The 21,528-nt window shown below is 33.7% G+C and overlaps 3 protein-coding genes across 10 annotated transcripts; 2 read left to right on the top strand and 1 right to left on the bottom strand.

The window, feature by feature from the left end:
• Window positions 1-89: 89 nt before the first annotated feature.
• Slik (Sterile20-like kinase) lies at window positions 90-12,561 on the top strand. 4 transcript variants are annotated; one of them, XM_069121964.1, is made up of 13 exons: window positions 90-355; window positions 1,506-2,108; window positions 2,193-2,357; window positions 2,446-2,644; window positions 2,732-2,862; window positions 3,342-3,665; window positions 4,892-4,976; window positions 5,060-5,220; window positions 5,291-5,805; window positions 5,915-6,441; window positions 6,588-8,815; window positions 10,886-11,026; window positions 11,114-12,561. In XM_069121964.1, the coding sequence occupies exons 2-13, from the start codon at window positions 1,950-1,952 to the stop codon at window positions 11,183-11,185; spliced, it is 4,707 nt and encodes a 1,568-aa protein (XP_068978065.1). In that variant the 5' UTR covers window positions 90-355; window positions 1,506-1,949; the 3' UTR covers window positions 11,186-12,561. The 4 variants fall into 4 exon arrangements, with proteins under 4 accessions (XP_068978065.1, XP_068978064.1, XP_068978066.1 ...); XM_069121963.1 differs by lacking the exons at window positions 10,886-11,026; window positions 11,114-12,561 and adding an exon at window positions 9,120-10,395; XM_069121965.1 differs by lacking the exons at window positions 90-355; window positions 1,506-2,108; window positions 2,193-2,357; ... (2 more) ...; window positions 10,886-11,026; window positions 11,114-12,561 and adding exons at window positions 3,882-3,927; window positions 4,440-4,463; window positions 9,120-10,395 and having other exon boundaries at window positions 3,478-3,665.
• Window positions 12,562-13,140: 579 nt separating this feature from the next.
• Window positions 13,141-19,774, top strand: LOC138184220 (uncharacterized). Of its 5 annotated transcripts, XM_069121986.1 has the most exons (8): window positions 16,854-17,097; window positions 17,190-17,451; window positions 17,783-18,013; window positions 18,135-18,276; window positions 18,350-18,483; window positions 18,607-18,810; window positions 18,893-19,178; window positions 19,273-19,774. In XM_069121986.1, exons 3-8 carry the CDS (start codon window positions 17,802-17,804, stop codon window positions 19,579-19,581), a joined length of 1,287 nt encoding a protein of 428 aa, XP_068978087.1. In that variant the 5' UTR covers window positions 16,854-17,097; window positions 17,190-17,451; window positions 17,783-17,801; the 3' UTR covers window positions 19,582-19,774. The 5 variants fall into 5 exon arrangements, with proteins under 5 accessions (XP_068978085.1, XP_068978088.1, XP_068978087.1 ...); XM_069121984.1 differs by lacking the exons at window positions 16,854-17,097; window positions 17,190-17,451 and adding an exon at window positions 13,141-14,232; XM_069121987.1 differs by lacking the exons at window positions 16,854-17,097; window positions 17,190-17,451 and adding an exon at window positions 13,141-14,355.
• LOC138184224 (trypsin-7) lies at window positions 19,618-21,471 on the bottom strand. The gene is made up of 6 exons (XM_069121990.1): window positions 21,362-21,471; window positions 21,018-21,100; window positions 20,665-20,753; window positions 20,332-20,590; window positions 20,009-20,161; window positions 19,618-19,921 (listed from the first exon to the last, which is right to left on the bottom strand). The coding sequence occupies exons 1-6, from the start codon at window positions 21,405-21,407 to the stop codon at window positions 19,778-19,780; spliced, it is 774 nt and encodes a 257-aa protein (XP_068978091.1). The 5' UTR covers window positions 21,408-21,471; the 3' UTR covers window positions 19,618-19,777.
• Between the last annotated feature and the right edge of the window lie 57 nt (window positions 21,472-21,528).

Below are 21,528 nucleotides of genomic sequence, written 5' to 3'. Positions count from 1 at the left end.
AAATGGTTGCATAGTCTGTTAAAAATGCATTTAAGATGCATTCGTAAGTTAGAGAACCTCTTACAGAATACAGGCACACTTGCCGATTGATTACGTCACTTCCAGGCGTGGTACAGTAGAATGTGTGATGTGCGTGTGTTACTGAAAATGGCCGTACGTGCGGGTCCGTCTAGTTTACTGATTTCACGCACGATAGTTTTCACATTCTTTCAAATATTTGGATTTTGAACGGTGGATTTCTTGATGATACGTGCAGTCAGTGTGAACAGTGGAATCTGAAGATTTTCAGTGGATCATCGGTGATATTAGTCGAGACGAAGTGTGCCTATTTCGTGGTGGATCATTAAAAGAGAAGGTGAGCAGAGGATGTGTCTACAGATTTTTTTTAAAAAATCATACTTTTCAAGAAAAAAAATCCAAGAAATTCTTTACATCATTATCATATTAATGATGTATTTGTGTCACTGCCTCGTATGACTAAGATTAAAACGTTCTTTTGTGATTTCTCAAACCTTGAATCGAGAGAAATACGTCGGCTTTACCAAGCTAACAAACAGCATAGATGACGGGAAATTTTATCGTTGTATTCAAAATACGTAGATACATTGTTTTTTATTATAATTTTCATCTGAAATATTTAGATGATTCTGATGTAGTTTTATTTTCACAAATTTCATCTTTGATAGATTTCTAACACGTACAAGACGGAGAAAGTGTATTTACAAAACGATGGCGGACAGATACGGCTGTAGATTACTTGTCAAAATTGTGTCAACCTCGTGACCGTCAATTTTGACATTCTCAGCACTTTTCTGATCTCGTAGTTTTTTGCTCTTATAGTTCAAAGAATTTCTTTATTTCTTTTCATTTGTAGGTCAATCAAATTTGTATTTTTTATTGAATAAATAGATAAAATTGATTATATGTATATCTTAAACCTTTCATAGATAAGTAAATAGATATTAAAAAGTGTAGCTTAATACAATTTATCAGTGAAGCAACTAAGTATACTAATCAGATAGTATGAGCTTCTAAAATTAATAAGAAAATGTTGAATTTGCATTGAATGTTAGCATTTAGTAACATTACTTTTATTATGCTTATCTTTTTGATATACATATATATATATATATATATATATATATATATATATATATATATATATATATATGTATAATGGTTTTATCATAAGCATTTTATTCGTACTCTTCATATTTACTCATTTTACTGAATAAGTAATATTATGTTAATGTTGTTAATATCAGTTATATTGCAATATGTATTTTTCAAAATCTATTCATTTGATTATATCTTTTTCTTCTAAAAATGTATGATATATCCTTATACATATTATATTTATGATTTTTATATGTGTAATGTCTTAGTTCATTTAAATTAAATTTAAGAAGTAATAAATATCATCTTAGTAGTATCACTTCTAAATATATTAGACAATATTGTAAATGTATTATTGTAATTTTTAATGTAATTTTTCTTTATTTCAGCTTGATATATATTAGCAGTAAAAGTAGAAAATTGTTAATGATGGGTTTCATTCTTTACATTTACATTACTATTTATTTAAACAATATATTTGCTAATTAGTGGATATTGACTATATGGTGTCAAGATGTGGGAGAGATTTGGTACAATCCCCTGGTATAAAACAGGGATATAAGCCAAATATGTGTTTTAGAATGTTTTCTATTCTAGTAGAAAATATGTTAAAATAATGGAAAGTATGCAAAAGTATATATAAGGGAAAGATGATTTTATGCATCTTGTAATGATTTCATATAACAATGAATTATTTAAGAACTACATAAGATTTATGTTTAAATGTAAGGTACATATTTGTTGCTAATGATAAACATTATTGAGTTTTATGACATAATGTAATAGAAGTATAATTTTTATACATGCGAATATATTAAATAAGAATCACAAAAATGTCATTCTTATCAAATTTAAAAAAGGCATTCCACTTTGGTGGAAATGACGCAAAGAAAAAGAAATTGTACAATAATATTAAAATGGATTGTAACCCAGAAGAATTCTGGGAAATGATAGGTGAATTAGGAGATGGGGCATTTGGGAAAGTTTATAAGGTAATACATAGTTTATATAATTTCATAATCAAATGCTTCTAGTTGTAATTGTTCAATTTCTTAAACAAGTATTGAATATTTCAGGCACAGCACAGGCAAACTCAACAGCTTGCTGCTGCAAAAATGTGTGCACTGGAAGGAGAAGATGATCTTAGTGATTTTATGATCGAGATAGATATTTTATCAGAGTGTAAACACCCAAATGTTGTTGAATTACATGAAGCATATTTTATTGAGGGTAAACTATGGGTATGTTTACGGTTATATAATACTTATAAGTTTAATATTTATATTTCTCAATTAACATTTGTATAATTCTATTAATATAAATTTATAGATGTTAATAGAATATTGTGATGGTGGTGCTGTTGATTCTATAATGGTTGAATTGGCAAAAGCTTTAACAGAACCACAAATAGCCTATATATGTCAACATATGACCAAAGGTCTTGCATTTTTACACAAATCTAAAGTTATCCATAGGGATTTAAAGGCAGGAAATGTTTTATTAACAATGGCAGGGGGAGTAAAATTAGGTAATCCTCATACTTTCCAAATCCATATATAATTACTATTTTATATTCTATATATAAAGAAAAATTAAAAAATTACCTTGTCCACAGCTGACTTTGGAGTATCTGCAAAAAATAAGCATACTTTACAGAAACATGACACATTTATTGGAACACCATATTGGATGGCTCCAGAAGTAGTGTTATGTGAGACATTTAGAGATAATCCTTATGATTTTAAAGTGAGTAGCACATTTCTAAATTATACGTTTTTTGTGCTTAAATATTGATATTACGTTTATATCTTATAATTAACTCTTTGCGGACTACCGCCGCATATATGTGATCTGCGTAAGCCATCATATATGCGTTTGGCGAAAACAATTATAAAGCTGAACGACTCATATATGTGTCCCACGTAAACGCATCGCTATGGACGAGAAACTCATATACACGTTCGGCGTAAACAACTGATAGAACCAAAAGACTCATATGTGTGTTATTTTATTTATCCTGTGGAGAATCTGTGCATGTATATATGTCTAGAATTTGACATCTATGAATAAAAAACGCGTCTAAGCAGAAATGTGCGCTGGCAATTTTAAATGACTATCGCTGCAGTAGCTCGGCCTCACAGTACGGTTGACTTCGAACCGTTCCGTCCGCAGAGGGTTAATATTTTTCATATAAATATATAAATATGTATATATCTCATATACAGGTAGACATTTGGTCACTTGGTATTACTTTAATCGAATTTGCGCAAATGGAACCACCAAACCATGAAATGTCTCCAATGCGCGTTCTTCTTAAAATACAAAAAAGCGATCCACCAAAACTTGATCAACCCGGAAAATGGAGCAAAGATTTTAATGATTTTATTGCAAAAGCCCTTATAAAGGATCCAACGTCGCGACCTACAGCTGATGAGTTGTTGAAACATCCGTTTATAAATCGTAATTTGGATTCAAAACCAATCAGAGATTTGTTATTGGAATATAAGGCTGATGTTGTTGAGGAAGAATTGGTTGATGAAGAAACAGAGGTAGTTTTTAATTTTATATTGTTAATTGTCGTTAATTTAATTTTGTTAATTAAGAAGAGATGCAAAAATGAAAATTTTTTGTATTCGAATAACCTTTGTGTGAAAATAACTTTAAACGCTTTATAACTTTGTGATCTTTTAATTCGTAACGATGTATAGAGCTTTATAAACGGCATTAACATGTATATACGTTGTTACACGCTTTCGTTTTGATAGAAGGCCAAAAAAGCGAAAAAGCACAGAGAACAGTATCAACGGATTGGTAAGCTGCTTTTGAACAAACCACATAGATTGAATTGTTCAAATTTATTAGTCGTTCTTACACGATTAGAAAATGAAAAATATTTATTTGTATTCCGGAAGTTTATAACTGTAATGAAGTATTTTTGTATGCGGTTATGTAAATCTTTAATAAATTCCATCTCAGTTTCATACAACACATAATTACTCTTTGTTATACTTATGCATGATGAACATGCATAATATCTTAGACAGATTCATGCATGTAATATGCGTTGTAAAAGTATGCTTCTCTTTAATTTGCCAAATTAATACGGTAATTTTATTCTCATAAAAATTATAAATATGTATTTGAATTATTATTACATTTATTATTTGTTACATATGGTACTATTTGACATCATAATTTTTAAAATTTTATTAAACTTTTCATTTTTTTTTCTTTGTAACATTTAATCTAATGATATCCTAATAAATATGGTATTGTAATTTGGATAATTTGGCTGTGCATGCGGCTCTCCTGGGCCTCGCCAGCCCCATCATCCCTGCGTTTGTCAGGTCAGTAGCTTATGCAATAAGTGTCGTCTAACTTGATTTCAATGTATTTTTTGTACATATTATTACAGTTCTTCGCTATTTTTATTGCTTTTACAACTGCAGTGCATAAGCTATTTTTATATGAAATTTATTCATATTAGATCATAATGTTTGTTATAATTAATATTATGGCAATTTTTATAAAAATATATTAATTATGTAGTTTTATTCTCACTATTTTTTTTTTTTTTTTTTTCATATTCATGTAAAGTAATAATTCTTCTTATCCTTTTTGGTATTTTAATAATTCCTCCATTTTACATACTTTATTATTCTTAGAAATTACATTTCGTATTTTGTATCAGTTTGGATATTCTTAATTATGAATTGTATCGTGTGTATGAATTATATAATCATATGTAAATAAAATAGAATCATACATTTTTCAGGAGCAACGTACATCTCAGCTTCCTCTGGAGCTGGATCAACTCGGAGATGACTCTGCGTCTATGCGCAGTGACGCTGATGTTCAGAGTAAATATGATTTATACTATATTAAATGCCGTTTAGGTAACGATGAAAATTATTATAAATTGTGTTTATATTTCTTTTTTCAGTTTCTGAAAAGGAAAATCTTGTTGCATCACCTGTGTCAGCGAAAAAAGAAGAAAATCATAAACGAGAAATTAACAGGGATGGTGAAAAGGAGGATAGAAACAAGAAATTACGTAAAGCAGAATCAAAAGACAACATACCTGTCTCTGTTGAGAAAAAACAAGTACATTTCTTTTTAATCAATTGTTGATATTTTTAAATAAATAGAAATAATATCGTAATTTAATTTTCAGGCACCTAAACCTCCTAGTACAAATGAAACAAACGAACGTAGGGTATCTCGAGAAAAAGGGCCTGCACCTCCTCCGCCACTTATGCGACAGAATAGTAAAATTGAAGATAAGGAAAATAATTTGAAAATGATTGATAAACAAAGCGATGCAGAAGTATTAAATGAATGCAAGATTACTGATAAGCAACAGAGAGACAAAAATGAACCGTCTCAGTCTGCTCAGGAAATGATAGGTAAGGAACAAACAAGTGTAGACGCGCTCTCCGAGAAAACAAGCGTACTACCTAGTTTAGAAAAGAATGTACCAGATAATAATGAAAGAGAGAAGAATAAGATAGATGATGCAAACAAAGGTGATATCAGGCAAAGATCTGTAGATAATAAGACGAATTCATCACCGAGAACACAATTATCATTAGAAGAGAAAAGGAAATCAGCACCAGTTAAATTAGAATTGGCCGAAGACTGGACGAAACCAGTATTCAATAAACAATCGTCTTTAGAAGAAAAGAACAGGTACTTATTTCTAGTTGTGTTAAATTTTCATCGACATATTCGCACATGTTTGTTTGAATTTATATCTAATTTAATATTAATTATTTATATGAAGGACATTAAATTTCAGAATTGAAAAGAAAACATCAGCTGATATACAAGTTAAAGGACAATCTTCATCAGAAGAAAATTATAAGAGTTTACAAGAAAAACGAAAATCTGTAGAGCAAAAGTTAAATGCAGTTTTAGAGAAACGGTTTTCGATGGATACTGAAATGCGAATGAGTGTTTCTTCTATGGAGACGTTATCTCAACGAGATCTAACTGCAAGCGCATCCGAAAAAAATATCGTTAAAGCATGTTCTACTGAAGATGTTAAAACTGATTATGGAACGTCTAAACCAGAATCTGTTGTCAAAAGTCATAGCGAAGGATCTTCCAGATATGTTTCTTTAGAAAACTTTTCGGACGAATTTGACGGGAAACGGGATAAAAAATGGCCAAGTAAAGAACACAATTACGAAAATATGACGAGCAACAGCGATAACGTAAACTGTGAGAAAAAAGGTTCTTCAGTGAATGTATCAGTAATTACATCAACTCCCATTAGAAATGCTTCGAGAAGAAGCAGCGGTGATAATGTAGTTGTCATTACCGGTAAAATCAAAGTTACTTTATCATTTTGTATTATACAATTAGTTTATTGTTTATAACAATAGTCGTAAATATTTAGTTCATGTTATAAGATTAGAAGTGGATTATTAATACTTATAGAAATAAAGAAATACGTATTGATCTTTTAGGTAAATCCGACCAAGAAATACGTCCAAATACATCAACCGTCCGGATCACAGCAGATAGTCCAGATTTATCGAATAGTCTTGCGAGCAACGTTAGTCAAGTAACTGTAGTAACGACGCATCCTCCGGTTCTTGTCGATGCTGTGTCACTGGCAGCGAATCCTTCTTGTCGTCAACCTCCTCCAACATCGGAAGTTGTTATTGTAGCGAATGAATTAAACAAAACACAAGTGAACGAAAGTTCAACCGACGATGACGGCTTTCCTAGTTTAGATAGCTTAGAGTACATGCCCCAAGAGCAACCTATAATTCTTACAGACGTTTCTAAAAGAGTTGGCAAGAAGTTAGATGAATCCGAGGTTCTCATTGTGAGTCCGATCATAGACGAATTGCAGGACACTAGTCACGTTTCTGTCGTTACCGTCGGCGAAGATAAGGAACAAGTGAAAGATTCCTCGATACTTAATAAACACGAAGCCGTACGAACTTCTTCCTCTCACAGTGACGCAAGCTTAATTGAAATGTCGAGTACAAAAAGCGATAGCGGAGATGAAATTACTAAAATGATAGTTGCTGGGACGACTATAGAATCCATAGATATCGACGAGGTGGAAAGAAGTTCCAAGAAAATGAATGGTTTGTTGAAGAACGATAAATCTGCAATGGTTACTCCTATGGACGAGAAAACGTTAAAAACGCTTAAACAAAAAGAAGTAAATAAAGGATACAAAGAGAAAAGAGTATCTCCGGATAGCTTCGAAGGATCCAGATCTCAAAGTGAATCTGGATCGACAAGGTCGCATACGCCCAGTAAGAGCATAGATCGTTCCGATGCTGAATCCATTTCTACCACGATAAGTCAGGATAGTAGGGAATCCAGCAAGGAAAATCATCTAAGTCAAGGACAATCCGCGGAAGTGGACGAGGAAGTAGTATTGCGACGGAAGCCTGATTATAATCGTGATATACCACGACCAACAAGAACGAAAGAAGATATTCAAATGATGAATTTGAAGAAAAAGACGAGAAAGCGAACTAGAAAGTTCGAGATCGATGGTGTCGTAGTTACTACGACGACATCGAAGGTAATTTACGGCGATGATGAAAATGGTAAAGTTTATGATGATCAAATCTTTAGGAAGCAAGAGTTAAGGGAGTTAAAGATGCTACAGAAAATGGAGCAGAAACAGTTTCAGGATTTATCGCAAAAGGCACAGTTTAACAAAGATCAACAAGAGAAACGTTTCGAGCAAGAGAGACAACTTTTGGAAAGAAATGCCGAAACTGATTTGGAAACACTCGCTCGGCAACAGAGGCAACAAATCGAGCGAGCGGAAGCGCAACAGGAGGCCGATCTTAGACTCGCTTCGAAAAAGATTCGTAGTGAGCAAGAAAGGGAATTGAAACAGTTCCGTGAGGGATTGAAACAGGAACTAAAGTTACTTAAGCATGAAGTAGATTTAATGCCGAAAGATAAGAGGAAGAGTGCATTTAAGATACGCAAAGAAAAATTGGAGGCTGAACACGAGGAAAGGGAAAAGCACTTTTTAGATAAGCTTAACGAAAGTCATGAACTATTGTTGAGAAGATTATCTGATAGTCATCGCGAGAAAATTGCTTTAATGGAAAGGCAATTTTTGCAGCAGAAACAACAGTTGATGAGAGCTCGAGAGGCAGCGATTTGGGAGCAAGAAGAACGGCACATCCATGAGAAGCAGCAGTTGTTGAAGAAACAGCTAAAGGATATTTTCTTTTTACAAAGACACCAGATGCTGATACGTCATGAAAAGGAATTGGAACAAATGAAGAGAATGAATCAACGAAAAGAGGAGGAACTGATTAAACGACAGACGGTAGAACGTAGAAATTTGCCGAAAAGAATTCGCAACGAGATGAAGGCACGTGAAATGATGTTCAGAGAATCTATGAGGATTTCTATGTCGTCGATTATCGCGCCGGATCCTGATGCTGAAAGAGAGAAATTGAAAAAATTCCAAGAGAATGAGAAAAAACGATATAGAGCCGAGCAGCAAAGATTCGAACTAAAGCATTCACGGCAGTTGGAAGAGGTAAGAGCGCAAAGCGATGCCACAATCAAAGAACTGGAACAGCTGCAAAACGAAAAGAGAAAGATGTTGATGGAACACGAGACGTTGAAACTAAAGGAATTGGAAGAGGCGTATGGTAAAGAGCTTCGTGAATGGAAAGGGCAACTCAAGCCACGAAAACAGGTAAATTAATATTAATTTTCCCTGTTACTTTGCCTTTCATATTTCGCGAAGCTTTTCTTTTCTCTCCTTTCCTTTCTCTTGCTCTCTTTTTCTGTCTACTTGTCTATACTCTTTCATGTTTTCTTCTTTTTATCTTCTTGATAACGATTATACGTAGAGCAAAGTCATAGGTTTCCATGTCCTGTGGCTCATACGATGATCGATGACCAACGCGAGAAGAGATATGAATCAATCGCGATTTTTAAGTAAGCTTAATAGAAACAAGCATGGTTATACTGAAATAAGCTTAATGTACTTGTTATAGAAGTTAGAAGCTGAGCTGACGGCTGAAATGGAAGCATTGGAAGCTCGTTACCGAGACTATTTGCCCTCGAGTCGTAGTGGTTTCTCTTCTCCCCTTTTATGTATAGATTATTCTCTCTTTTATTTTGAAAGTTGGAAGAAATCTCCGCGTTTGCCCCGCTCTACTCCAACGTCTCCTTCTCCATTTACCATTCCAAGGGTGTCTCTAAGAGTTAGTAGTTCGGACACCGGTTCCATTAATGGCATGCTATCACGAAGTCGATCCAAACCAGATCTGGTACCACCTCCTTCGTCTCGTAGATAGTAAATACTCCGAATATTCTGTTGTGTCTCCTTTCAAACGTTTTCGTTATTGAGAGAGAAGTTTCGAAATAATCTTGTAACTTATCGTAATCCAGTTTTTCGTTTGATGTCTCGTTTGATTTAGCATTTATTTCAGAAAACAAATTTGGATTTTCATTCAACATTTTTATAGGTATTTTCTTAACACCTATCTTTTTATTATTTCGAAGTTTCTCTCGTTGTATTATGCTTTGTGCATTTAAGGGTAACATGCCCGCTTTACTCACCGTTGCTTCGTTTATTTCGCAATATTTATCGTTTGTTTAAATGCTGTATACATTCATTACTATATATGTATATGTACATACGTATACGTATGAATTTGTCTTCTCCCTCTCCCCTACATACATATATATGTACATTTAATATATTTTTAATATATTTTTGCGTAACCAATTCCAAGGAAAATGTATATTGTTTGGGCTTATACGGAATAACACTTGAATGAGCAGTAATATATCGCCAGGAAATAATTAATTTATAACATGAGTTTTGTTTGCGACTCTTAAAAAAGATATAAAAATCAAGAAAACACGTATTCGTAAATCGATAAGGGTGTGTCATTGTTAGCTATTAGGTAAAAGTCTATGGTTCTCTAAGTATTGAAATCTTAAAGAATAAGTAGCTGGCATTAATTAACTTATGAATGAAATGTCATTGTTATATTACGATGTCGTAGATTTATTGTTCATGTGTAGAACATTTGTCAAGTTTCCATCGCAGATGAACATAAAGTTCCACGGGATATTCCAGTTGACAATCATTAATGTTCACAGATAATATTAACAAGCACTCATGCCTATTATTAGCAAAATAGAATGGTATTTTATGCAGACTTTATGTTTAATTAGACGTTTATCGTTCGTTGTATTATCGATAATAATATATGCAAGTGTCGTATTTCGATAGCAGCTTTTCGATGGTTATTAAGTAAAGATCATAACAGGGTGAATCGGTGATAATTGTGGGCTATATGTTGTATACTTACCGGACGTAGTAAAAATGTGCGGTAAATGCTTATACATATCAAGGGTTCTCATATAAGTGTTTCCAATGTGTACGTTAGATTATGTTATTCCCACTTTTATTACGTACCTCTTTCATTAAGAATCCAACACGCAACATGTCGGGAAAGAGATTCCACGACTGGATATGAGAACGGTCTACTAGGTAATAAACAAGGTCAGTCTAAAAAACGTCTGTTGATGCGAATATAGAGTAAATAAGGCATAGATATAGCGATAGTATAAGCGATTAAGAGCAATTAAACGATTAGCTCCACGAGATCTATACATTTCTCTTTAATTCTTTAAAGCGATTTAGTTTTGTTGAAACTTATTCGTAGGGAACACCGTTTATATCCATCACTATTTTACACATTATGTATTATCTATTTATTTGAATATCTGAAATTTTCCTTTACAGAAATTGGAAGAACAGTTTGCGTTACAACTGGAGGAACAAGAGGCGATTTACGGGCCAAGCGCGATACCATTGTGCTTACCAGCAGATCTTACCGACTTGACGCATCATACAGTTGGTTCTACACGTAGTTCGCTTTCTTCGGTGAGCGAGGGTTAATGTCTAATTAATCTCAATCATCGAACCGAAATGAAATTTTCTTACCCCTTAAGAATAACAAATGAATCACAGAGCACCAAATGTCGAGATAATTCGAAGGTCAAGTTACGCGAGCTCTTTGCACGGCTATTCGATCTGGCTTAAATTTTGGAACAAGGACCGGCGAGTAATTCGTTTTGATTGTAATAAGATCTATAACATGAAACACATGATAGGCGATGCTTGGCGTGCAAAGTGTGGCTATTCAGCGATCGGTTATACATGGAAGAACTATTTTCTTTAATTCGATGAAATACCGATGACGATGTAAAACATTGTGAACATCTGTGATTTCGGAGCATCGCTTTCCAATGATATACATACATACATATGTTGTGACCGAACTGCGAAATAACTAACAAACTTCTAACGTTTTCAAGAAAGGAAGAGAAGAAGAAGAGATTAGAAAGTCGGTTTTCTCTCTTAAGATATATTTTATATATCAAATATGAATTGTTATATATAAATGAGATGAATTTCTTACGGCGATCTTGTCGAAAATATACTGGATACATACAGACCATACAATCCGCCCGATGATCATTTCTTCTGAGAACTTTGAAGAACAAACGTGTTCTCGCGATCAATGGTGTACGTGATCCTACAATAAATAAATTTTTTCTACATCTTATATACGCATGCATATTGAACTAGAGTCATTGAGACAATTCGAGGACAACTTACCATCCTATCGAGAATACACATGACAGTGTCTAGTGTGTTCGTAGAATATCTAGCGATTTTATGCGTACATAATGCACACGTGGAAAAAGTATATTTTCGATTGTCGAATGTATATACATATATATGCTTGTTGTGCTGTCGAATGTCAGGATACAGGCATTTGCGAGGATTCGATGTTGAAGCAAGTATAAATGTAGATCGTAATTGCGCGCGTGCTTTAAATCGATGCACGCAGCGTTCAGGTGCCACTTTCGAATCGAAGCGCCGTCGTATCTGAACAAACGCGTAATCGTCGCGTCTTCATTATTAGAATGTTCAACGAGTTGTATTGTTTGTAAAGAGAACGCTAAATCTCCATTGATAGATTGTTTTTTTTATCGAGATACGGATATATTTTTAGTAAATAAACGTTCAACAATACGAATCAAAGGTTCACGCCAAATATATACAATGTATGATTGCTTACTGCGCGTCTATATAGTCCGAGGACATTGTAGAGGATTTCTTTGATGCGTATTCAAAACGAGCATGTGTGGCTAACGCTCGTCCTAGATGTAAAGAAGCATATTTGTATAAAATATTTCCTTTCGTTTTCCCTTTTTATCTTCTTTATTTCCTTCAATTGTACAGTACTATTAATTTTTATATCTCTGTTTGTTCACGTTAATCTATCTGGTATCGTGCTTATTAGTACGATAATCGATTAAGGAACTTTGTATATAGAGAATCAGAATGAATTGTTTGATATATTTTGATTATTCTACTTTATCGTATCGAGAATAATGTTTACGATGAATCTTTGTGAGCAATTCATTTACCCAGTTTCTTGCGAAAGACGTAGAAAATGGATCCATTTCGTCGGATGATCCTTCTCACCGTGGATGTATATCACACATGGGTAAAATGATTTTGCGATGTTACGGCTAACTCAAGTGAAATTTGACCGCGTGTTTTGCGATCAATCTTCGCTTGAGTTCTTTCTTGGTTGAAAATGATGCTACGTATGACGTAAATAACATGAAGTACGAAAAACATAGTAGTTCATTTAATTAAAAAAGGAAAAGGAAAGAGGACGTTTGCCAAAGCATATGTACATATATGTATTCTTGAAACGTTAAGATTTTGGGAATATAAAGGAAAAGTATGAGGCATGATATGAAAAAAAAAAAAAAATCTTAATACTGCCCTTTGTCGAATTTGTGTCGTGCGCTGCAATTGTTAGAAAATACTGGTTAATCGTGCCTGTTGGATCCTATTCTGTCAAAGATTTTATGTTTTTTTATTCATCGAGAGGACGATGCATCTGGTTCTTCTTAAAAGGGATCAATTGTATGAAAAATACGAAACTACGGAAGTAGAACGGAGATTCGTTTACCTATAAACGAACGGGGGATCGATAGCGCAAGTTCCAGCAGTGACTATATGGGAATTTTATATAGGGCTAATGAATTTTTTAATCATCAAGCACGTGTGCATTGTACGTGGGAATTATTGCAAAGAATTAACAAACAGAAGAGAAAAGAGAACGAAGCCATTGTCGTGTGCGTTGTATATTCGATTGAAAATATTTATACTACGACGATTAAAATATGATGTAATGTAAAGAGGGTCGGAATCGACTTTATTGTTTCGATTTGTGCGAATAGTCACCGTTAGGATTGTTTTTCTCTTTATTTCTTGTTTTTTGCCGAATGCTTCTTTCGTTCTTAATCATTGTACGTACAGTGTTAAGCACAGGAAACTGTTTGTTATGATTTTTTTTTAATTTGTATCCATTACAAGAATTTCGTTATTACCAATATGTTTAACATTGAGTCGCAACCTGACATGCAGGCGCATACTTCTACACATAAGAAATCAATAGACTGAGAACAAGTAAAAGGGAAAGAAATCGGAAAATGAGATTATTTTACATTAAGAAACGAAGTTTGCTAAAAATTGTTTTTCAAACGAAAGAAATTAATACTACATTTTATTTTCTGATTTAGATGAAACGTACTAATCGGTTACACTACAAAAATATTTATTAAATATTTATATCTATTTTAATTTCGATCAGAAATATTCCGAATTTTACCTTTATTCCGAAACTTACATTTCAGAAGGAATTGAAGAATCAACATCTCGAACGTTTATTGTGTAATATAAAGCTTTTTATGTAAGCGGTATACAAAGAAATTCTCGTTTATGATTTCACAACAGAGCATTTTTTTTTTACTTCTAAACCTTATTGTATGTATTCGATCGATTTTACGCATCTGTGTGTTTATTCATCTTAGATTGAGTTTATTTTACACATATACAACGTACATAGATATACATATATACACTAAGCCTTTTCGTCAGCAATCGATTTCGTGGCTGATCTTTAAGAAACACAAGACGGTCGTTCTTGCGAAGAAAAAATAACGAATTCATATTTTATTAACAAAGATAGGAAATAGAATGATTTACATAGATAAAGAATTGTAAGTGAATTTATTCGTTGTTAAGTTCAAGAAATTGAATTCAGAGTGTAAGTGATATAACAGTTGATATATATACAAGTAACGATCCAAGGTATTAGGATATCTACGCATTCTTATAATTGAGTAAGCGTGTTTGTGCAATAAAAATTGTTACGGGTTTCACGCTCGTACTTCTTACGATAGAGAGTTTGATTCGACGATTTACGCGAGGAAAAGTTTGACAGAAATTAAGATAGTGAAACGAGTGACATGCAAGAATGTTTTTGAAATAGGAGTGCGATCTTATAGATCTTTAAAATTCGTCTCAGAATGCAACAAACGAGTTGATTACACGCAACTAAGTAACATAACAGTAAAACATAGCCGCTTTCCAAATGTGGTGCATATGAGTAGACATTTTGACAGTGATGAGCGCTCGGAACAGACTCGTACTAGCATTTCTTGAATTTGAAAATAGATTGATATAATTAAGTGGACTATTAGATGTAGAAATTTGCCGAAGTAGTTGATTAAGGAGAAAATGAGGGAGTCAATTTGAATCTAGAGATAACATTAAGGAAAACGTTCGTTGAGAAAAAAATGGAATTACGAAGTTTTCGTACAAAGGCAGTGCGCCTCGGTCGATTTCTACTTCTACATTCGTGCTACTGATTTCTACTTCCACGTCACCCGCGCCAAATTGCTGCACGATTCAACAGCGTATTACCACCTTGTGCTTCTCAAATTACCTGTTACTACGATCGTTTGCTTTGTCTCCCTTCTATTAGCTTTATTTAGCGACCTTAAAGCCTTGCTCAGATTTATCAAGTCACTTGAATTTTCTAGGAATCTAAAGTAATTCGAAATTCTTCATCGGCATAAAATTTCATTTACTTGGTTCTCTTGAAATATTTTTCCAAGTTTCTTCGTTTATACTCATTAATCAAGTTATTTGACTGTTATGTTACTTGATCTGACATGAAATATGCTTGCAAGTTTCAAATGAAGTTGAGGTTCTTTCCTTGACCTGCTATTTACAGTTTCGTACTTGCTGATATTGGTTCCCCCAAACTTCTACTTTTTCTGTATTTTATATTCTGTCATATTTTCTATATACAATATTTCTATTATGTTTATAATTATAATTATAATTTTACATACATACAGTGGCTCACAAATGTACTTCAACACCTGTCGCAGAGAATTTCTATAAATATATCATGTATGCGTTATACGAAATGGTACACGACTGTTATGATTATATCGATAAACAGCTCGATTAATCTGAACAAGGCATAACGCAAAATTTCTTGAATTTGTGTCTAACGAACGTCAAACTAATCGATTGTTTTAATGTTGTTTATACCGGATTAATATTTGTTTGTTTTATTCGGTATGTGAATGAAAGTAATTTGCGACAGATATAGTTATTTAAAGTAAATTTTATCTATCTTGTGCGAGCTAGAGAGTTCCCAGTTGGTATATATGTCGGAGATGAAAGGACATCGGGACTTCCCTTTTGGAATGTTGGGAAAAACCCCAATATCCTGGTCCAGACTTTTACTATAGCTACACTTAAGTAATAAAAATAAGAAATAGTTTTAATGTTCCAATTCGGCTTTATGACGATGGGCTTGGGCTCTAAGTGACATAGCGGGTCACTGAACGTAGCCACGGTCACGGGAGGGTATCTCTGTGTACCTGACAGAGGTATGGAATGATTATATGACTTTCCTTAAAAACAAAGATTGATCCGAGAGGTGGGAGAGGAATATATAAGGGTAGTTCCACTTGGAGTTTTTTTTTGGAGTTCATGCAGATTAGTTTTACTTGTACATGAAGTTATACTTGTATCACATCGCATTCGTCATCCCGTGGACCGTGGATTCGTTATCGAACCTGAATTCGTTGTCATCAACATCTCGACCATCCGATCGCCGCTATTACTTATAGCCTCTTGTAGTGCCCACATTTGTACCAATAAACATCAGCTATATCCGCGATGGTAAATTTGAGTGAAGGTTCATCGAACGCCCAAAATTCCAATCTTAATCCGACATGTATGTCGGAGATAAAAGAATATCGGGATTTCCCGGCTGCAATGTTGGGAAGAATCCCAATACCATAGTCCAGACTTTTACTATAGCTACACTTAAGTAAAAAAATAAGAAATAGTTCTAATGTTTCAATCTGGCCTTCATGACGATGGGTTCGGGTTCGAAGTGACATAGCGGGTCACTAGACGTAGCCACGGTCACGGGAGGGACGTGTACCTGACAAAGGTATGGAATGATTATATGGCCCTTATTAAGAACAAAGATTGACCCGAGAAGTGGGGACAGGAGTATATAAGGGCAGTTTCATTTGGATCGAGAGCTAGAGAAGTAGAGAGTTAGTTAGTCATTGTACGAATTACGGATTGAGTTACTTGAATCATGTATTACGTTGATACTCGTCCTCCCGTGCACCGTGGATTCGTTATCGAACCTGAATCTGTGGTTACTATCATCTCGACCATCCTATCGCCGCTATTACCCATAGCCTCTTGTAGTGACCACATTTGTACCAATAAACCTTAGCTAGATCCGCGATGGTAAAGTAAGTAAAGGTTCATCGAACGCCCATAATTCCAATCTTTCTCCGACATATATATATATATATATATATACACACACACAATAGTTCTAATAAACGAGTAAAAAAGAGAGATAACTTTTTATATGATAACTCTCACTTAATTGATGCGACATCGACTGAAAACCATATGCAGAGATATATCGTTGTAACATAGAGTCTTTACAATTAATTGCTCAATACTAGATATAATTGAATTCAATATCGAGCATTAATATAGACTGTAAGACTAATGTTATGATCATTTACATGGTAATGTTATAAAAAATACTGCAATAAATATTTTACTTCTACAGTTGGAATAGTTTAATTACGAGATTCCAACAAGATATCTGTGTTTACAGTTCGTAAAAACTTTATCAAAGTAGTCATCTGTCAACCGCGCGTAACCGCGTAGTGCAGGAGCAAAATAGTGATATTATTACGCTGATAAGAATGTGGCTTTTTATTTTATCCGGTTTCGTCTTTGTTTAAATTCCTCTTCGTGTCTTTCTCGAAGGATATAAAATAGGACAGGAGCAAACTAAAGCTGTAATTTTGTTGACGCAAGTGCGAACCTTTGTGTTAGGTACCAGGATATATCTTCATTTAAATATATAATAAAGCGTAAGTTGTAAAGTATCGAACATCTAGCAAAAGCTATTTCGTGTTTCTGATTACTTACAAAGATAACTCTTGAAATTTGACTAATTTATTAATTAACGATGTATACAAGAATATCTTCGCTTATTCGTTTCTTAATGTAAATGTTTAAATTGTATGCTTTTTAAAAGTAATTTAATTCAATTTAAAATTGAAATGATTATATATGAAATTATGATAGATACTTATAGAGAAACGAAGTACTTGAGTTCACCCCAAAATAAAGTCTAAACATCTTATATAAATGTATATACTTGTTTCTTTGATAATCAACACAATGTTTTTTATTGCATAGGTTACGTACGAATCTGCAAATGGCTGAATCGATGAAAAAGAGAAAGGTATGTGTAATAGGAGCCGGCGCAGCTGGCCTCTGCGCAGCCAGACACTTTGCGCGAAGTTTGAATTTCGAATTGAATGTTTTCGAGCAAACAAATGATATCGGCGGTACATGGGTTTACAAAGAGGCAATTGAAGTCGACGAAAATGGTTCGCCCGTTCATTCGAGCATGTATCGAGACTTAAGGTTTAATTTCATGCACTTATTTTTAATTTACTTAATTAATTTTTCAACTTATTTTACGTTATGTTATGTCTATCGAGTAACTGTTAAAATTAAAAAAAGAATATTGGATTTGTCATTGTAGAACTAATTTACCGGCGAAAATTATGAATTTCCCCGATTACCAGAGATTGAACGCTGAAGAACCATGTTGTGTGACACATCAGGAAGTTCGGACATATTTGCAGAATTACGCGGAATATTTTGATTTACTTAAACATATTCAGGTAAGTGGGAATAAGTCTCGTTGTTGTGTGAGAAAATTTTTATTGACTTGCTATGAAAGGTATAATGTTATAGTTTGGAACACGAGTAGAATCCGTTCGATTGCAAATTTCAGCCGAAGGCAAAGAAGAATGGGCTGTACGAACAAAAGTCGTAAAAACAAAAGAAGAGAAAGAAAGTATCTTTAACGTTATAATGATTTGTAATGGGTACGTTTTTCATAAATATTAAATATCGTAACGGTTCGTGATAGGTTTAAGTTTGGTTTTTATTTAATTTAATTCTTTTTCAATTATATTTTATTAATATTGTTTTAATTATATTTGATTTAGACATTACTTCGATCCTTACATACCAATGATACCAGGAATCGAAAAATTTCCGGGTACGATACTACACAGTCATTCATATCGAAAGTCAGAAGATTTTTCTGGTAAAAGCGTTTTAATCTTGGGAGCAGCTGCTTCCGGAGTCGACATCGCTCTTGATTTGGCTAACCACGCATTTCGAATATATTTAAGCCATAATAATGAAAGGTATTTCCAATAATTTTGGAATATAGTTGCTTAATTAATTTTCAGTGAAGAAATTAAAGTATTATATTTTCAATACATATAGATTAAATAGCCCCTTACCACCAAACGTAATCGAGGTGTTAGGTGTGGAAAAGATAGAGGAGGGGAATATTCTTTTAAAAGATCAAAATTCCATTACAGTGGACGTATTTATGTTTTGTACGGGGTATCGGTACAGTTTTCCATTTCTAGACGAAAACTGTGGAATTCGAGTAGATAATAACTTCGTGACTCCTTTATATAAACATTTAATTAATATTGACCATCCTACAATGTGTATTGTTGGAGTGCCTACTATCGTTGTTCCATTTCCTATGTTTCACATGCAAGTAATACGATTGATATATTAAATATTATATTAAACGTTTATATTAAATATTATTAAACATGCGAGTAGCGGATATATAGATGTAAATTTTCCAGATACAATACTTCCTTGCATTGTTAGAGAAAAGAGCAAACTTACCAACAAGATCAATTATGCTGGAGGAGTCGAAGTTAAAAACCTCGAAGAAAAGATATGCGCACAAATTAAGTGACAAACAATGGGATTACAACAATGCGTTAGCCGATGCTGGAGGTTTCGACCGTTTGCCAAAATTCTATAAACTCGGATACGAAGTGTGGTCAGCGCAAAGAAAAGCAAATCTTTTGAACTATAAGAGGGCTAGATTTGTATTATCCAAAGATCAAGAAACTGTTGAGTTAGTCATACCGAAAGAAAGTGTATAAGTATAAATAACCGTTAAAAACTGTTAAATATAATAATACAGTTTTATAAGTTTTTCATAATATTGAATTTAATAATGATACTGATGTTGTATAAAGCCGATGATGAATGACTTGGTCGATTTAGAATTTTTGATTCCACTGTCGGTTTCGAAATCGTGAAGCAAATTTATTAAAATTAATGTGCAATTTATAATGATCACATAGTTTTATTTTTAATCCATTCTGCTAGCCCGATAACGTCGGTGTAAACGCCAGGTTCATGTGATCCACCGCAATCGGGGCCCCACGAGGTTATACCGATCATGATACCCTTGTTAACCAATGGACCACCAGAATCACCCTATAAAAGATCAATGATATTCAGAGTAAGTTAGACTTCAAAGCAGAGTTAATGTCTCTGCTTGTTATAAAATATATTATGATTTACCTTGCACGAATCTTTTCCTCCTTCTGAAAATCCGTAACAAACCTGCCGCTCTGTTACTTCAAATTTGCCTTTGTAGTCCGCCAAGCATTTCTCTCTCTTCATTTTCGGCACTATAACGTATTGCAGAGTCTCCGATAATACAGGATCGAAATCCTAAAAGTTTGTTTGTCTGCTACAATTCAACGTAAGAAATATAGAGCCCTTGAATAAAAATATTATTATGCCCAAGATATCGGCTATTTAACTCTTTCTGGGTTACAAGGGATGACCCGATTAACAAGTTAATATTGAACAGAGGATAGACCTTCTACGAATAAACTTACGATGAAGTAGCCCCAACCGGCGATCAAACCCCAATTTGTGTCAACGGTTTCACTGTCTTCAGGCAACTTGACAGGTTGTGTCGCGTTGTTAAATTCAAACGGTGGGTGTACTTTGAATACCGCAATATCGTAATCGTTGTTTCCTTCATCGTAATTTTCGTGGTAAGTAAGTGTCGTTACATTGTGAATTACACCACCAGTATCGTATTTGCTAGATCCACTACGGACGGTTATCGAAAATTCGGGATTGTCGATAAATCTATGTCAATCGAATCAAAATTAAACACACAAAACGAAATTCAAAATCGAATTTGAAAAAGTTTTTTTACTTACGGAAAGACACAGTGAGCAGCAGTTACTCCCCACTCTCTATTGATGATACCAGCACCGCATGCATGTTCATTATTTGCTCTGTACGATAACTATTGCAGATAATCATTCCATTATAACGTCATTAGTTTTGTTTGGTCAGTTACTCGTTATCTCTAACGAATTTTATTATTTATTATTATTCATTTCAGATGGGAGAAAGTGCTGTCATTGTATAAAGGTTAGTATAATAAGACACGTAGAAAGACGTGTTGCATAAGTTTAACATAAGTTCGTGAATGTAAATCTTTCAGATACATGAATATTTTCAGTTAATTTAAGAAAAAAAAGATCTAATGATCGATATAATTATTTACCATATATGGAACTTCCGTAATATTGATAGGTGCTCCATCGACGATTCGATCTACCGCTGGCAGCTCTTGTCCCCTCGTCTTCGCTACAGATATTCGAAAGTCCCGTCAGAAGCATGTCTTTTAAGTTCTATTTGTCTATCATTATTATTTATTTTGCGTACGGGATAAAGTTAAGACGTTATTTTATTGGTGTGCAAAAATGAAATATGTATGTATGTATATAAAATGACACAAGCGTATAAAAAGACACGTATAAAAAGTTTGTAAATGGAAGTGATGAAAATAGGAATGCTAATCTGTCTTGTTCGACATACTGAAAAATATATCTATATTCGCATACTTACATCCGAGCAGTAAAAGGGGAATTGCACAGAAAAGAAGTTCGTTCATATTGAACGTAGCTTATTCGTGACTGTTTTTGCTTTATCCAGCGTAAAATGAGTTTTACGCACCGATTGCCCAATTTATCCCTGAAGCTTATCGGAAAATGAAACGCTTTTAACGTAATTAT

Source organism: Bombus flavifrons, chromosome 10, assembly GCF_040668555.2.
Source record: "Bombus flavifrons isolate JBK064 chromosome 10, iyBomFlav1_principal, whole genome shotgun sequence".
Lineage (NCBI taxonomy): Eukaryota > Metazoa > Arthropoda > Insecta > Hymenoptera > Apidae > Bombus > Bombus flavifrons.
This window is presented reverse-complemented; position numbering and strand designations above follow the sequence as displayed.

Excerpts from the sequence above, each read along its gene's own strand:
- LOC138184224 (XM_069121990.1), bottom strand. The coding sequence starts at position 21,407 with ATGAACGAACTTCTTTTCTGTGCAATTCCCCTTTTACTGCTCGGAT. Across the intron at positions 20,754-21,017 it reads TTACGGAAGTTCCATATATG|TTATCGTACAGAGCAAATAA; the intron begins GTAAATAATTAT and ends TATCTGCAATAG. Across the intron at positions 20,162-20,331 it reads CCGGTTGGGGCTACTTCATC|GATTTCGATCCTGTATTATC; the intron begins GTAAGTTTATTC and ends ACAAACTTTTAG.
- LOC138184220 (XM_069121983.1), top strand. The coding sequence starts at position 17,550 with ATGTATACAAGAATATCTTCGCTTATTCGTTTCTTAAT. Across the intron at positions 18,277-18,349 it reads ATTTACTTAAACATATTCAG|TTTGGAACACGAGTAGAATC; the intron begins GTAAGTGGGAAT and ends ATAATGTTATAG. Across the intron at positions 18,484-18,606 it reads GTTATAATGATTTGTAATGG|ACATTACTTCGATCCTTACA; the intron begins GTACGTTTTTCA and ends TATTTGATTTAG.
- Slik (XM_069121963.1), top strand. The coding sequence starts at position 1,950 with ATGTCATTCTTATCAAATTTAAAAAAGGCATTCCACTTTGGTGGAAAT. Across the intron at positions 2,109-2,192 it reads CATTTGGGAAAGTTTATAAG|GCACAGCACAGGCAAACTCA; the intron begins GTAATACATAGT and ends TGAATATTTCAG. Across the intron at positions 5,221-5,290 it reads TCTCTGTTGAGAAAAAACAA|GCACCTAAACCTCCTAGTAC; the intron begins GTACATTTCTTT and ends TTTAATTTTCAG.